The sequence below is a fragment of the Protobothrops mucrosquamatus genome, unplaced genomic scaffold (assembly GCF_001527695.2).
Source record: "Protobothrops mucrosquamatus isolate PMUCROS unplaced genomic scaffold, P.Mucros_1.0 scaffold_223, whole genome shotgun sequence".
Taxonomy (NCBI): Eukaryota; Metazoa; Chordata; class Lepidosauria; order Squamata; family Viperidae; genus Protobothrops; species Protobothrops mucrosquamatus.
Window position 1 is genome coordinate 169,165 of NW_015386299.1, and position 15,653 is coordinate 184,817.

General features: G+C 45.0%; 1 protein-coding gene across 1 annotated transcript in view; it reads right to left on the reverse strand.

Annotated features, from left to right (window-relative positions):
* LOC107298806 (LIM/homeobox protein Lhx2-like) overlaps window positions 1-15,653 on the reverse strand; it is a 30,228-nt gene that overhangs the window by 7,893 nt on the left and 6,682 nt on the right. Inside the window, exon 4 of the mRNA XM_015828170.1 lies at window positions 4,887-5,092. Within this exon, the coding sequence (XP_015683656.1) occupies window positions 4,887-5,092 (206 nt within the window). The remainder of the gene's footprint in view (window positions 1-4,886; window positions 5,093-15,653) is intronic.

A 15,653-nucleotide genomic window follows, 5' to 3' on the forward strand; every position in this document is an offset into this window, starting at 1 on the left:
GGGGGGGAGGTGGAATCTGTTATTACTCAATCCACCACCTCCATTGCGCTGATCCCCCACTGGGACCCCGATCCGACTGGCCCAACCAGGTCTTTAGACCCTTATGAAAAGATAGGAAGGTTGGGGGCCAACCTCACATCGAGAAGGGGGGGCAAGATGTTCCAGAGGGTGGGGGCACAGCAGAGAAGGCCCTCCTCCTCCTGGACCCTCCCCCGCCAGCTGAAATAACCAGTCTGACAGGACCCACAACAGGCCTCCTCTGCCAGCACGGGTAGGAGGGTCCGATCCCAGTGGGGTGGGACGGTCCCTCGGGTAACCAGGACCCCTCCCACGAAGGGTTTAAAGGGGACCCCCGACACCTTGAATTACACCCAGAAGCAGACTGGTACCCAAAGCAGCTCGGGGGACAGTGATGCTATAGGGGCCATTCTTGGGGGGCCCAAAACTACCCGCCCTGCTGCCCTCTGCACCAGCTGTGGCTTCTGAATGGTCTTCAAGGGCAGCCCCATGCAAAGCGCAATACAGTAGTTCAGTCGTGAGAAGATTAGGGGCTGAACGACTGAGGGCAGAGGGTCCTCGTCCAGGAAATATTGCTTTCTAAAGCCACCTGATCAATGACCTCCTTCAGCAACGCACCATACAGAGAAAGCCAAGATTTCCCACTATCCAGGTTCCGGGAAGATCCCAGATTCCAGTATTTCAAAAGAGGAAGTTCTAAACCACAAACTTTGTTTCGTTGACATATGATGGGAACTCAGCCCACAGCAAGCCATTAGTATGCAAAGATGATTTGTAAATGAGAAAGAGTACAGAGAAGAGCAACAAAGATGATCAGGGGACTGGAGGCTAAAACATATGAAGAACGGCTGTGGGACTTGGGTTTGGCTAGTCTAAAGAAAAGAAGAAATAGGGGGGACACGATAGCAGCCTTCCAATATCTCAGGGGCTGCCCCAAAGAAGAGGGAGTCAAGCTATTCTCCAAAGCCCCTGAAGGCAGGACAAGAAGCAACGGATGGAAACTAATCAAGGAGAGAAGCAACCGAGAACGAAGGAGAAACTTCCTGACAGTGAGAACAATTAACCAGTGGAACAACCTGCCTCCAGAAGCGGTGAATGCTCCAACACTGGAAGTTTTTAAGAAGAGACCGGACAGCCATTTGTCTGAAATGGTATAGGGTTTCCTGCCTGAGCAGGAGGTTGGACTAGATGACCTCCAAGGTCCCTTCCAACTCTGTTATTCTATTCTATTCTATTCCTTAATTCTATTCTATTCTATTCTATTCCTTAATTCTATTCTATTCTATTCCTTATTTCTATTCTATTCTATTCGATTCTATTCGATTCGATTTTTTGTGTTCTGTTCTGTTCTGTTCTGTTCTATTCCTTAATTCTATTCTGTTCTATTCTGCTCTGTTCTGTTCCAAACTATAGCTCAGTGCAAAAACTCTTGAGGTTTATCTGCAAGCAGGTTAATTCAGGCTGATTAAGAGGTGCACCCAAATTAAACGACTTCATTTGTACAACGCAAAGGGGAGGTTAAAGCTGGTGGAAGTTGGAACGGACTTGAAAACCTTTGCCTTCGAGGGACTTGTCGGTCAACGTGGCAAATATTTGTAAACCTTTCCCCCCAAATTAGCACTTGCAGAAGCCATGGGGCAAAAATCCCCATTTCTTCACCATGTTCATGTTTTGAGGATCTCAGCTTTCCAAGATTCGTCACCGTTGGCCAGAGGAACGTCAAAATGTTTCAGAATTCAACAGACTTTTGTACATTTGGATGACAGTCTGGTCTAAAGTCCAGTGAACGATGTCATCATTTCCATCAACATAACGCTAGGCAAAAACGCAAAAAAAATAAAAAAAAGGTTTCCTCAGCACAACAGGCACACTTGGCTTTTGAGAATATGCTGAGGGTCCTCCATCTTCCCCAAAACACCCCAAAAACTGGACAGAACCAGCCAAAGGACCTCAGAAAGGAGTTCCTCTTTCCACCTCTCCACCTTTCCATGTTCTGTTCTTGCTTCTCCAGGTAGTTTATTTCATTGCTGAACAGTTTTTCACTGCTGAAAGGTCTTCCTGATGCCCAACCAAAATTATCCTGCTTGAAATCCGTTGTTTTTTTGCCCTGTTATCTAGAATAGAATAGAATAGAATAGAATAGAATAGAACACAATAAAGTAGAATAGAATAGAATAGAATAGAATAGAATAGAATAGAATAGAATAGAATAGAATAGAATAGAATATAGAATATAGAATATAGAAGAGTAGACTAAAATATAGAATATAGAATATAGAATATAGAATATAGAATATAGAATATAGAAGAGTAGAATAGAATATAGAATATAGAATATAGAATATAGAATATAGAATATAGAATATAGAATAGAACAGAACAGAACAGAATAGAATATAGAATATAGAAGAATAGAATAAAATATAGAATATAGAATATAGAATAGAATATAGAATATAGAAGAGTAGAATAGAATATAGAATATAGAATATAGAATATAGAATATAGAATATAGAATATAGAATATAGAATATATAGAATATAGAATAGAATAGAATAGAATCTGGAAGGGACTTTGGAGGTCTTCTAGTCCAGCCCCCTGCTCAAGCAGGAGAAGCTATACCATTTCAGATAAATGTCTAGTCTCTTCTTAAAAACCTCTATTGATGGAGCGCCCACGATTTCTGGTGGCAAGCTGTTCCACTGGTTAATTGTCCTCACCGTCAGGAAGTTTCTCCTTAATTCCAGGTTGCTTCTCTCCTTGATTAATTTCCATCTGTTTTTTTCTTCTCCTGCCCTCTTCTTTGTGGCAGCCCCTCAAATACTGGAATGCTGTTATCATGTCTCCCCTATTTCTTCTTTTCTGTAGACTAGCCAAGCCCAAGTCCTGCAGCCGTTCTTCATCTCGGAACAATTCTACAGATCTGTGAATTTCATTCCTGCTTCTTTTTAAAGAGCAGTAACAAAACAGCCAGGTCAGCTGATCATTTCATGACCAGGTTCACGTTCGACTGAAATCGGTTTACCTGTAGTTTGTCCAGCAAGCCACATCTGCTTGCATTCACATAACACTCAATCCTGATTTATAAACCACGATGCCTAGGTTCAGGAAATCTGCTAAGACCATATGAAACAAACTGCCACCTAACTTATAAACCATGCTTGAACCATCAACCACGGGAATTCAGCCGTGAAAGGGCAGTTTAGTGAATCAGAATCGTGCAAAGGGCAGATGTAGCCAGTTTAATCTTGGTTCTGAAAAATATATGTAACATAAATACACACACCCTCCATCCAACATATTCGTCGGAGGCCAAAGCTGTTGGCCTTCATCAGAAGAGGAGATAATGGTCTACTGGAGTTCATTGTCCAGTCAAGATCAAAGTGGATCAACAGTAATAGGGTTTCCTGCCTGAGCAGGGGGTTGGACTAGAATAGAATAGAGCTGGAAGGGACCTTGGAGGTCTTCTAGTCCAGGCCCCTCCTCAAGCAGGAGAACCTATACCGTCTCAGACAGGTGAATGTCTAGTCTCTTCTTAAAATCCTCCAGTGATGGAGCACCCACGATTTCTGGAGGCAAGCTGTTCCACTGGTTGATTGTCCTCACTGTCAGGAAGTTTCTCTTTAATTCCAGGTTGCTTCTCTCCTTGGTCAGTTTCCATCCATTATTTCTCGTCCTTCCCTCTGGTGCTTTGGTGAACAACCTGGCCCCCTCTGCCTTGTGGCAGCCCCTCAGATACTGGAACGCTGATATCATGTCTCCCCTATTTCTTCTTTTCTCTAGACTAGCCAAACCCAAATCCCGCAGCCATTCTTCGTATGTTTTAGTCTCCAGGCCTTGGATCATCTTAGTTGCTCTTCTCTGAACTTTTTCCAAACTCTCAACATCTTTTTTGTGATATGGTGACCAAAACTGGCTACAGTATTCCAGGTGTGGCCTCACTCAGGCTTTATAAAGCGGTAATAATACTTCTCCAACTCTGTTATGCTGTTTACATCGCATTAAGGGATCCCTAGCTTTGCCAAAGTTGGTTCTTCAAAAACAAAATTATTTGGCAAAGCGCAGCATTCTAGACCACAACAGAGGAGAGTTGACCAAGCTGAAGTCCTCAGGAAGGATGTCCCATTGTTGATCACATCAGTGCTCTATCAGCGAGAACAACGGCTGTTTTCTCCTCCAACATTTGATAGGTGACGATGGACGTTCTCCGTCATCGAGGTCATGATTGTCCCAAAGGTGCTTTTTCACTGGACTTCCTTGTTTTTCTTTGAAGACTTTTCGCTTCTCATCCAAGAATCTTCTTCAGCTCTGACTGGATGGTGGGAAATGGAAGGATTTATACTCCTTGCCAGTGCCAAGATGGCTCCACACCCATTTGCACCACTCGGGGGGACCCTGAGGACACAAGTTCATCTCCAGATGGCCTCAAGGACCCCCTAAAATGATGCGAATGACCAGCGGTGTGCAAGGAGTATCAACCCTTCCATCCTCCACCATCCAGTCAGAGCTGAAGAAGTTCCTTGGATGAGAAGCGAAACGTCTTCAAAGAAAAACAAGAAAGTCCAGTTGCCTCCTGAAAAAAGCATCTTTGGGACCTTTGACAGGTGAGACAGAGAGAATGCAAGGCCAATATTTCCAACATATCCCCCTGTCCATCCTCGCTGTCTGAGGGGAAAAAAGCCAAATTTGGTTGGAGTTATCTCAGGGACTTCAACTCCTAGAATTCTCCAAGCCAGAATGGAATTCTAGGAGTTGAGGTTCGCCCACCTTCACGGTTGTGAAACACGGCCGTCGCTTGCTGGGCATCGTATCCTCCATCAGCTGGCCAAAGACCCCTGCTCCACTTTGAGGCCCTCAAATCACTTACCTGGAGCACCCTTTTGGTTAAACCCGTTTTCTGCGCGAGCTGCTTCAAGTCCTTGGCGTCTGGGTTGTGATTAATAGCAAAATAGGATTTCATTGTCCGCAGCTGGTGGTGTTTGAAGGAGGTCCGCATGCGTTTGGTCTTCTGGCTGCTGGGGTAGTGCTGGTCCCGATCCAGGGGGCTGCCGTCGTTCTCGTTGCAGCTCAGGGCTAGGGGCACAAAGATGGGGAAGAGACGGTCAGCACCATGTCCAGGGGAAAGACCCCCCCGTCTGCTCTCCTCCTCAACCATCTAAGGAGGCATCGTTGGGGCACAACTTCCATGGCACTGCTGTGCATATGGCCCGGAAGGGACCTAACCGTTCGGTCGAATGGTGAAGGAACCAGCTAGAAACCAGGAGATGGTGAGTTCTAGACCTATTTTAAGCATGAAAGCCAGCTGGGTGACTTTGAACCAATCACCAGGTGACAGTGAGTTTTAGACCTGCCTTAGGCATGACAGGCAACTGGGTGACTTTGGGCCAATCACCAGGAGATGGTGAGTTCTAGTCCCACCCTAGGCATGAAAGACAGCTGGGTGACTTTGGGCCAATCACCAGGAGACGGTGAGTTCTAGTCCCACCCTAGGCATGAAAGACAGCTGGGTGACTTTGGGCCAATCACCCGGAGACAATGAGTTCTAGTTCCACCTTAGCCATGACAGCCAGCTTGGTGACTTTGGGCCAATCACCAGGAGATGGTGAGTTCTAGTCCTGCCTTAGGCATGACAGCCAGCTGGGTGACTTTGGGCCAATCACCAGGAGATGATGAGTTCTAGTCCCATCCTAGGCATGAAAGACAGCTGGGTGACTTTGAGCCAATCACCAGGAGACAGTGAGTTCTAGACCCGTTTTAAGAATGGCAGCCAGCTGGGTGACTTTAGACCAATCACCAGGAGTCGATGAGTTGTAGTCCCGCCTTAGGCATGACAACCAGCTGGGTGACTTTGGGCCAATCACCAGGAGACCGTGAGTTCTAGTCCCACCCTAGGCATGAAAGCCAGCTGGGTGACTTTGGCCAATCACCAGGAGACGGTGAGTTCTAGTCCCGCCTTAGGCATGACAGCCAGTTGGGTGACTTTGGGCCAATCACCAGGAGACAGTGAGTTCTAGTCCCGCCTTAGGCATGACAGCCAGTTGGGTGACTTTGGGCCAATCACCAGGAGTCGATGAGTTCTAGTCCCGCCTTAGGCATGACAGCCAGCTGGGTGATTTTGGGCCTGTCCCTTTCTCTCTCTCAGCTGCACCCACCTCAAAGGATTGTCGTTGTAGGGAAAATGGGAGGAAGAAGGAGGGTTACATACGTTCACCACCTCGGGTTAACCTTGAATTACAGGCCATCCTCGACTTACAACAGTTCATTTAGTGATCGTTCAGAGTTACAACTGAAAAAAGTGACTTAGGACCAATTTTCACACTTACAACCTTTGTAGCACCCCCCCCCCCCGTGACCGTGTGATCAAAACTGAGACGCTTAGCAACGGACTCGTATTTATGACGGTTGCAGCGTCCCAGAGTCACGCGATTCCCTTTTGCCCCCTTCGGACAAGCAAAGTCAAGGGGGGGGGGAAGCCAGATTTCCCTTAACAACCGTGCCACAACTTAACAACGTCCCGTGTTTCGCTCAACAACGATGGCAGAGAAAGGTCGTAAAATGGGGCAAAACTCACTTAACAAACGTCTCGCTTAACGACGGAAATTGTTGGGGGCTGGATGGTGGCCACATATGCCAAGGGCTCTCTGTGTTTGTAAAAACGATGCAAACACAAAATAAATACGGCAAAATAAATTAAATAGCGAAGGGTCTGGTTGGTGCCTTTAGAAACCCGCCAGGCAATACGTGTCCCCTTCTCCCGAGATCCAAGCCTGTCGTCGCATCGCGGGGCGTTTAAACCCAGATCCTCACACTCACACAGGATCTCAGCTTGCTTCGTTTACAAAGTGAGCTGGGAAGGGGTGGGGGGTGGTAGGGGGAGGCTGGAGGAAAAAAAAGGGGCCTCTTGCTTTTTGCCACCCTTTAATGCATTTGCATCTTCAGTTTCTCTCTCTCTCACACACACACACACACACACACACAAACACAACACAGAGCCTCATGCCAATCTTCCACTTGCTTCGCCCTTTCCAGACCGGGAGAAGAAAAGAACCGCTTTGCCAAAAAAGAAAAAGAAAAGAAATGTTTTAACGCACTTCAAATTGTTCAGTGGCATGGCACAGCTGCAAACCCCCCAAGTCCACTCCAGCCTCAATAGGGGGGACAAAAAAAAAACACCCCATTCAAAAACCTCCGGGCTCTCCCAGTTCCCGCTGCAGAATGAGAAAACAGCCCATTAACTAACTTAAAGGACTGCTTAAAAGAAAGGAGGAAGGGAGGGGGGGAGCCCTGGCCAGGGTGGGGAGGGGTGCAGGAGGATGTCCCCACCTGACCAAAAAGCTCCCCCTAGTAAACTCCCCTCGTATCTCGTCTTTCAACCTCGACGCAGTCTCTGGGTCTGGTTTTTGAGCGTTCCTTGAGAGACTGAAACCGTCCGGCAATTTTTTTTAGGTTTCGCGAAAAATAATTTTTATTATTATTATTATTATTAGACCGAAACTCAAATAAAAGAGAGAGAGAGGTTGGGGAAGGTGACTGATTTGCGTATTTAATCACAGCCGCCCTCCACAAACAAAATGAAACCCTTGCAGAGAATTAAAGGGCCGGGTCGGTCGCTAACTAAAACCCCTTCAGTTTGCAAAAGCGAGTTTAAAGTAATCTATACAGTAACTATGGACCCACCCACCCCAAAGCTGCATTTATAGCTTTTAAGTACTGCATTTATAGCTTTTAAGTCTTTTTGGGGTAGCAAAAGAGGAAGGAAACTTGTTCTTCTTGGATGGGACGCCGCAGAACTAAATTTTCCACAACTTCCTGTCTGTTTTCCAGATTTCTGAAACAACTGGGTGGAGGGGAAAAAAACACCCAGTTGGATTCGCTCCCTGGATAATTATTTACTCGTTCTATCAAAATGACTAAAAACGCAGGAGAGAGAGAGAGAGAGAGAGAGAGAGAGAAATATCTCTCGTGGGGGTGCTAACGTGTGAATTATCGATTCAGCTGTCTCGACATATCTGCACAGGCTTTTAAAACTGCCCTTCATCCGATTATCAACTCTACTTTTGACAGGGACCCGCAGGCAGGCTGGCACGGCTAAGTCAGCTGCAGATCCTAAAGTCTTTTTCATTTTCATTTTTTTTATTTTTGGGGAAATTCTGAATTTAAACCCGGCTCCCAAATTCGCATGTCAGAATCAGCGATGGGCCCCCTCAGCGGCTCAAGCACTCCCAAAATAGCAGAGTGCTTCCAGAAGGGGTAGAAATCAAAAATTGTCCTCTCAGGCAGCTTGCTCAAAGTAACCCATGGTGCACAGCACAGCACTTTTGAACAGGCTCCCTCTTTGCCTGGAAAAGGCCCCAGGTACTCAAAAGAAGAGGAATAACACATATAAACCGAGCGATGAATTAGGACGTAATGCTGGGCCGTCACAGAGAGGGATCGTGGCTAACACAAGGGGCAAACCATAGATAGGCCCCATGTACTCAAAAGAAGCGGATTAACACATGTAAACAGGACATATGAATTAGGACGTAATTCTGGGCCGTCACAGAGAGGGATCGTGGCTAACACAAGGGGCAAACCATAGATTTTGTGCAAGGCTAGGGTGAGAGGGACCCCAAATATTCGGAGCAGTGATATGAAAAGAACGGGGTGACTCTGGATGACCGCAGGTGCGGTGAAGCGATCCATCTAAAGTCAGACTAACCGTCCCACCACAAACAAGCAGAAGTCCCCTGCAAGCGGTTTGTGTGTCCTACGCAACCCCTGAGACGCCTCACAACTTTGAATCAGTTCTCAGGATCCTTGCCCTCTTGACTGAGGAGCAGGCAAAAATGAAATGAATTCACTTTTCCGTTCTCTGCCAGCCAGCCACCTTTCAGAAAATCCCTAGCCCAAGGCTATTGTCAATGGCCGAACACAAACTTTCATCCAGCCAGGGGAACTTCCATGGAGTGTCCCCATTTATGTTGTGTGTTGCGTTGAAGGAATATGTTTTGTTTGGTGCCAGGCCTTTGCTGGGGGAAGGAGGCAGCCCATTTCCAGTGCACGCGGGATTAGTTAAGATGATTTTTGTCGGTGGCTAGAAACCAAGTCTTTTCTTCGGCCCGCAGGCGGCTGATGCCGCTGTGTCGCGCACAATGTTCATAAACACTCCCTGGGGACGGTGGCTCTAGAGAGGAGCCGTGTTTTCCTGGGAGTGTGCACAGCGCACACCAAATGAGGCAACGTTCATGCAAATCTAAAGGATGAAGGGAGGGAGTCTCGGGCGCTGCCCAGTCAGGATTTTATAAGTCCGGGAAGATTGATTAGACTAGTAGCTGGACGAGAAGTATTTAATTAAAATGTTTGAAGGACGGGCTGGATAGCAGGCGAAGGAGAACAACCAACCAACGAAGGGAACAGCAGCTTGCCTTCAGAGGTTGTGGGAGCTTCATCGCTGGAAGCTTTCAAGGAGAGACTGGACAGCCATCTGTCAAAAATGGTGTAGGGTCTCCTGCTTGGTTGGGGAAGGGTGGACTAGATGACCTCCAAAGTCTATTCTATTCTATTCTATTCTATTCTATATTCTATATTCTATATTCTATATTCTATATTCTATATTCTATATTCTATATTCTATATTCTATATTCTATATTCTATATTCTATTCTCTATTCTGTTCTCTATTTTATTCTATTCTATTCTCTATTCTATTCTCTATTCTATTCCATTCCATATTCTATTCTATTCTATTCTATTTTCTATTCTTTCTCTATTCTATTTTCTATTCTATTCTTTTCTTTTTCTATTCTATTCTATATTCTATTCTATTTTCTATTCTTTTTTTTCTATTCTATTTTCTATTCTATTCTATTCTATTCTATTCTTTTTCTATTCTATTCTATTCTTTTTCTATTCTATCCTATATTCTATATTCTATTCTATTTTCTATTCTGTTCTGTTCTGTTCTATTTTCTATTCTATTTTCTATTCTATTCTATTCTATTCTATTCTATTCTTTTTCTATTCTATTCTATTCTTTTTCTATTCTATCCTATATTCTATATTCTATTCTATTTTCTATTCTGTTCTGTTCTGTTCTATTTTCTATTCTATTTTCTATTCTATATTCTATTCTATTCTATTCTATTCTATTCCATCTTCTGTTCTATTCCATATCATTCCATTCATTTCCATCCTATTCTATATTCTATTTCATATTCTATTCTATTTCATATTCTATTCTATTCTATTCTATTCTATTCTATTCTATTCTATTCTATTCTATTCTAAACTTTTCCCTCAAATCCAGCCACAACGGTAAACCCGAAAGTTGCCTCTTCACCAAACCCCATGTTCTGCATTTGCTGTTCAATTCTTAGGCAAGCAGATGTCATAATAGACGTGGAATGGAACACACACAAACCTATTTCGTGCATATTCACACAGTCCTTCCAGAAGGAAGACCCCCATGTGGGAGGAGACACAATCAGCACCCAGCCAGCATGATGGACCTCCCAGATCTTCCTGCACCTGGTGAACATCGGGGGACGTTGCAATCAAATATGGCTTCTCTTCCCCCACCCACACGCAACGGGCAAGGTGTCCTACAAGGGTTAGCCCTAAGTATTGGCCCCGTGGCCCCATCACTGCGTCTTTCTCCAGCCTTAGGTCCCGAATCCAAAGAAACAAGGGGGGATGGGCTATGGCAGGTGGACCTCAACTTATAATCACAACTAGGATGGAAATTTCCGTTCCTGGGTGGTTAAGCAAGCCACGCCCAATTTTACAAGATTTTTTAGGGGGCCACGGTTGTCAAGAAAATCACTGCAGTCTTTAAGTGAATCACACCATCAGTAAGCAAATCTGATTTCCCCCCCACTGACTTTGCTTGTCAAAAGCTGGCTTGGAAGGTTGGAAATGACAATCGGATGAGCCCCCGGGATTCCGCCGCTGTCATCAATGCATGCCAGTCGCCAGGGGACCCGAGTTTTGATCCCGTGACCAAGGGGAGGCTGTAACCGTGGCCGTAAGTGTGAGGACTGGTCCTGAACGGTCGCCAGGTGACCGGTTCGCAGCCAAGAGGAGCCCACGGGTGCCTCCTCGTTGGGGAGATACCCAGAGAAGAGAGTCTCCTTGGAGAATCCCAGAAAGATTGGACCACGAAGAAGATGGCCAAAAGAATGTGGGGGGACGGCAAGGCCCACAGAAGGGGAGAAAAAACACAGAATGTCACATGCGTGTTAACAATTGCACAGTCAACTAAATTAGAAGTTTGCAGAGTGCCTGGATATCAGTAAAGGAGACTATTTGTGGCCAGGTGTTGAATGGTGGGGTCCTTGGTGCCCTCTGAGCTTGGTGGTTTTCTTGCAGACATTTCATTACCTAGCCAGGTAACATTATCAGTGGGAGGAGGAGGAGGAGGAGGAGGAGGAGGAGGAGGACTGTGGGATCCTTGGAGCTCTCTGAGCTTGGNATCATTTGAGGGGAGCATAGAGCAGAAAGTTGGAGCTGCGTCAGAGACCCAGACCAAAAACTCGCAAGGAACTCTCTGACTTTGGCAGGCCGTTAAAAAAAATCCAAAGCGCTTTTTATTAAAAATAATAATAATAATAATAATCTGGCTTTGAGTTTATTTTCTCTCTCTCTCCAACCCCTTCCACTGACTAAACGCAGTTTAATCACAGCCACCCTCCACAAACAAAATGAAACCCTTGCAGAGAATTAAAGGGCCGTGTCGGTCGCTAACTAAAACCCCTTCAGTTTGCAAAAGCCAGTTTAAAGTAATCCATACAGTAACTATGGACCCACCCACCCCAAAGCTGCATTTATAGCTTTTAAGTACTGCATTTATAGCTTTTAAGTCTTTTGGGGTAGCAAAAGAGGAAGGAAACTTGTTCTTCTTGGATGGGACGCCGCAGAACTAAATTTTCCACAACTTCCTGTCTGTTTTCCAGATTTCTGAAACAACTGGGTGGAGGGGGGGAAACACCCAGTTGGATTTGCCCCCTCGATAATTATTTACTCGTTCTATCAAAATGACTAAAAATGCAGGAGAGAGAGAGAGAGAAAGAGAGAGAGAGAGAGAGAAATATCTCTCGTGGGGGTGCTAATGTGTGAATTATCGATTCAGCTGTCTCGACATATCTGCACAGGCTTTTAAAACTGCCCTTCATCCGATTATCAAATCTACTTTTGACAGGGACCCGCAGGCAGGCTGGTACGGCTAAGTCAGCTTCAAATCCTAAAGTCTTTTTCATTTTTATTTTTTTATTTTGGGGGAAATTCTGAATTTAAACCCGGCTCCCAAATTCGCATGTCAGAATCAGCGATGGGCCCCCTCAGCGGCTCAAGCACTCCCAAAATAGCAGAGTCCTTCCAGAATGGGTAGAAATCAAAAATTGTCCTCTCAGGCAGCTTGCTCAAAGTAGCCCATGGTGCACAGCACAGCACTTTTGAACAGGCTCCCTCTTTGCCTGGAAAAGGCCCCAGGTACTCAAAAGAAGCGGAATAACACATATAAACAGAGCGATGAATTAGGACGTAATGCTGGGCCGTCACAGAGAGGGATCGTGGCTAACACAAGGGGCAAACCATAGATAGGCCCCATGTACTCAAAAGAAGCGGATTAACACATGTAAACAGGACATATGAATTAGGACGTAATTCTGGGCCGTCACAGAGAGGGATCGTGGCTAACACAAGGGGCAAACCTTAGATTTTGTGCAAGGCTAGGGGGAGAGGGACCCCAAATATTCGGAGCCGTGATATGAAAAGAACGGGGTGACTGTGGATGACCGCAGGTGCGATGAAGCAATCCATCTAAAATCAGACTAACCGTCCCACCACAAACAAGCAGAAATCCCCTGCAAGCGGTTTGTGTGTCCTACGCAACCCCTGAGACGCCTCACAATTTTGAATCAGTTCTCAGGGCCCTTTGTGCCGAAATCTGGCCCTCCTGATTGGAGAGCAGGCAAAAAAATGAAATGAATTCACTTTTCCGTTCTCTGCCAGCCGGCCACCTTTCACAAAATCCCTAACCCAAAGCTATTGTCAATGGCCGAACACAAACTTTCAGCCGGGCAGGGGAACTTCCACGGAGTGTCCCCATTTATGTTGTGTGTTGCGTTGAAGGAATATGTTTTGTTTGGCACTGGGGAAGGAGGCAGCCCATTTCCAGTGCACGCCGGGATTAGTTAAGACGATTTTTGTCGGTGGCTGGAACCAAGTCTTTTCTTTGGCCCGCAGGCGGCTGATGCCGCTGTGTCGCGCACAATGTTCATAAACACTCCCTGGGGACGGTGGCTCTAGAGAGGAGCCGTGTTTTCCTGGGAGTGTGCACAGCGCACACCAAATGAGGCAACGTTCATGCAAATCTAAAGGATGAAGGGAGGGAGACTCGGGCGCTGCCCAGTCAGGGTTTTATAACTCCGGGAAGATTGATTAGACTAGTAGCTGGACGAGAAGTATTTAATTAAAATGTTTGAAGGACGGGCTGGGGTAGCAGGAGAAGGAGAACAACCAACCAACGAAGGGAACAGCAGCTTGCCTTCAGAGGTTGTGGGAGCTTCATCGCTGGAAGCTTTCAAGGAGAGACTGGACAGCCATCTGTCAAAAATGGTGTAGGGTCTCCTGCTTGGTTGGGGAAGGGTGGACTAGATGACCTCCAAAGTCTATTCTATTCTATTCTATTCTATTCTATATTCTATATTCTATATTCTATATTCTATATTCTATATTCTATTCTCTATTCTGTTCTCTATTTTATTCTATTCTATTCTCTATTCTATTCTCTATTCTATTCCATTCCATATTCTATTCTATTCTATTCTATTTTCTATTCTTTCTCTATTCTATTTTCTATTCTATTCTATTCTTTTCTTTTTCTATTCTATTCTATATTCTATTCTATTTTCTATTCTTTTTTTTCTATTCTATTTTCTATTCTATTTTCTATTCTATTCTATTCTATTCTATTCTTTTTCTATTCTATTCTATTCTTTTTCTATTCTATCCTATATTCTATATTCTATTCTATTTTCTATTCTGTTCTGTTCTGTTCTATTTTCTATTCTATTTTCTATTCTATATTCTATTCTATTCTATTCTATTCCATCTTCTGTTCTATTCCATATCATTCCATTCATTTCCATCCTATTCTATATTCTATTTCATATTCTATTCTATTTCATATTCTATTCTATTCTATTCTATTCTATTCTATTCTAATTCCTTAATTCTATTCTATTCTATTCTATTCTATTCTATTCTATTCTATTCTATTCTATTCTATTCTATTCTATATTTCTTTTCTATTCTATTCTATTCCTTAATTCTATTCTATTCTATTCTATTCTATTCTATTCTATTCTATTCTATTCTATTCTATTCTATTCTAATTCCTTAATTCTATTCTATTCTATTCTATTCTATTCTATTCTATTCTATTCTAAACTTTTCCCTCAAATCCAGCCACAACGATAAACCCGAAAGTTGCCTCTTCACCAAACCCCTTGTTCTGCATTTGTTGTTCAATTCTTAGGCAAGCAGACGTCATAACAGATGTGGAATGAGCACTGGAACACACACAAACCTATTTCGTGCCTATTCACACAGTCCTTCCAGAAGGAAGACCCCCATGTGGGAGGAGACACAATCAGCACCCAGCCAGCATGATGGACCTCCCAGATCTTGCTGCACCTGGTGAACATCGGGGGACGTTGCAATCAAATATGGCTTCTCTTCCCCCACCCACACGCAACGGGCAAGGTGTCCTACAAGGGTTAGCCCTAAGTATTGGCCCCGTGGCCCCATCACTGTGTCTTTCTCCAGCCTTAGGTCCCGAATCCAAAGAAACAAGGGGGAATGGGCTACGGCAGATGGACCTCAACTTATAATCACAACTAGGATGGAAATTTCCGTTCCTGGATGGTTAAGCAAGCCACGCCCAATTTTACAAGTTTTTTGGGGGGCCACAGTTGTCAAGAAAATCACTGCAGTCTTTAAGTGAATCACACCATCACTAAGCAAATCTGATTTCCCCCCACTGACTTTGCTTGTCAAAAACTGGCTTGGAAGGTTGGAAATGACAATCGGATGAGCCCCCGGGATTCCGCCACTGTCATCAATGCATGCCAGTCGCCAGGGGGCCCGAGTTTTGATCCCGTGACGAAGGGTAGGCTGTAACCGTGGCCGTAAGTGTGAGGACTGGTCCTGAATGGTCACCAGGTGACCGGTTCATAGCCAAGAGGAGCCCACGGGTGCCTCCTCGTTGGGGAGATACCCAGAGAAGAGAGTCTCCTTGGAGAATCCCAGAAAGATTGGACCACGAAGAAGATGGCCAAAAGAATGTGGGGGGACAGCAAGGCCCACAGAAGGGGAGAAAAAACACAGAATGTCATATGCGTGTTAACAATTGTGCAGTCAACTAAGTTAGACGTTTGCAGAGTGCCTGGATATCAGTAAAGGAGACTATTTGTGCCCAGGTGTTGAACGGTGGGGTCCTTGGTGCTCTCTGAGCTTGATGGTTTTCTTGCAGACATTTCGTTACCTAGCCAGGTAACATTATCAGTGAGAGGAGGAGGAGGAGGAGGAGGACTGTGGGATCCTTGGAGCTCTCTGAGCTTGGTGGCTTTCTTGCAGACATTTCATGACCCAA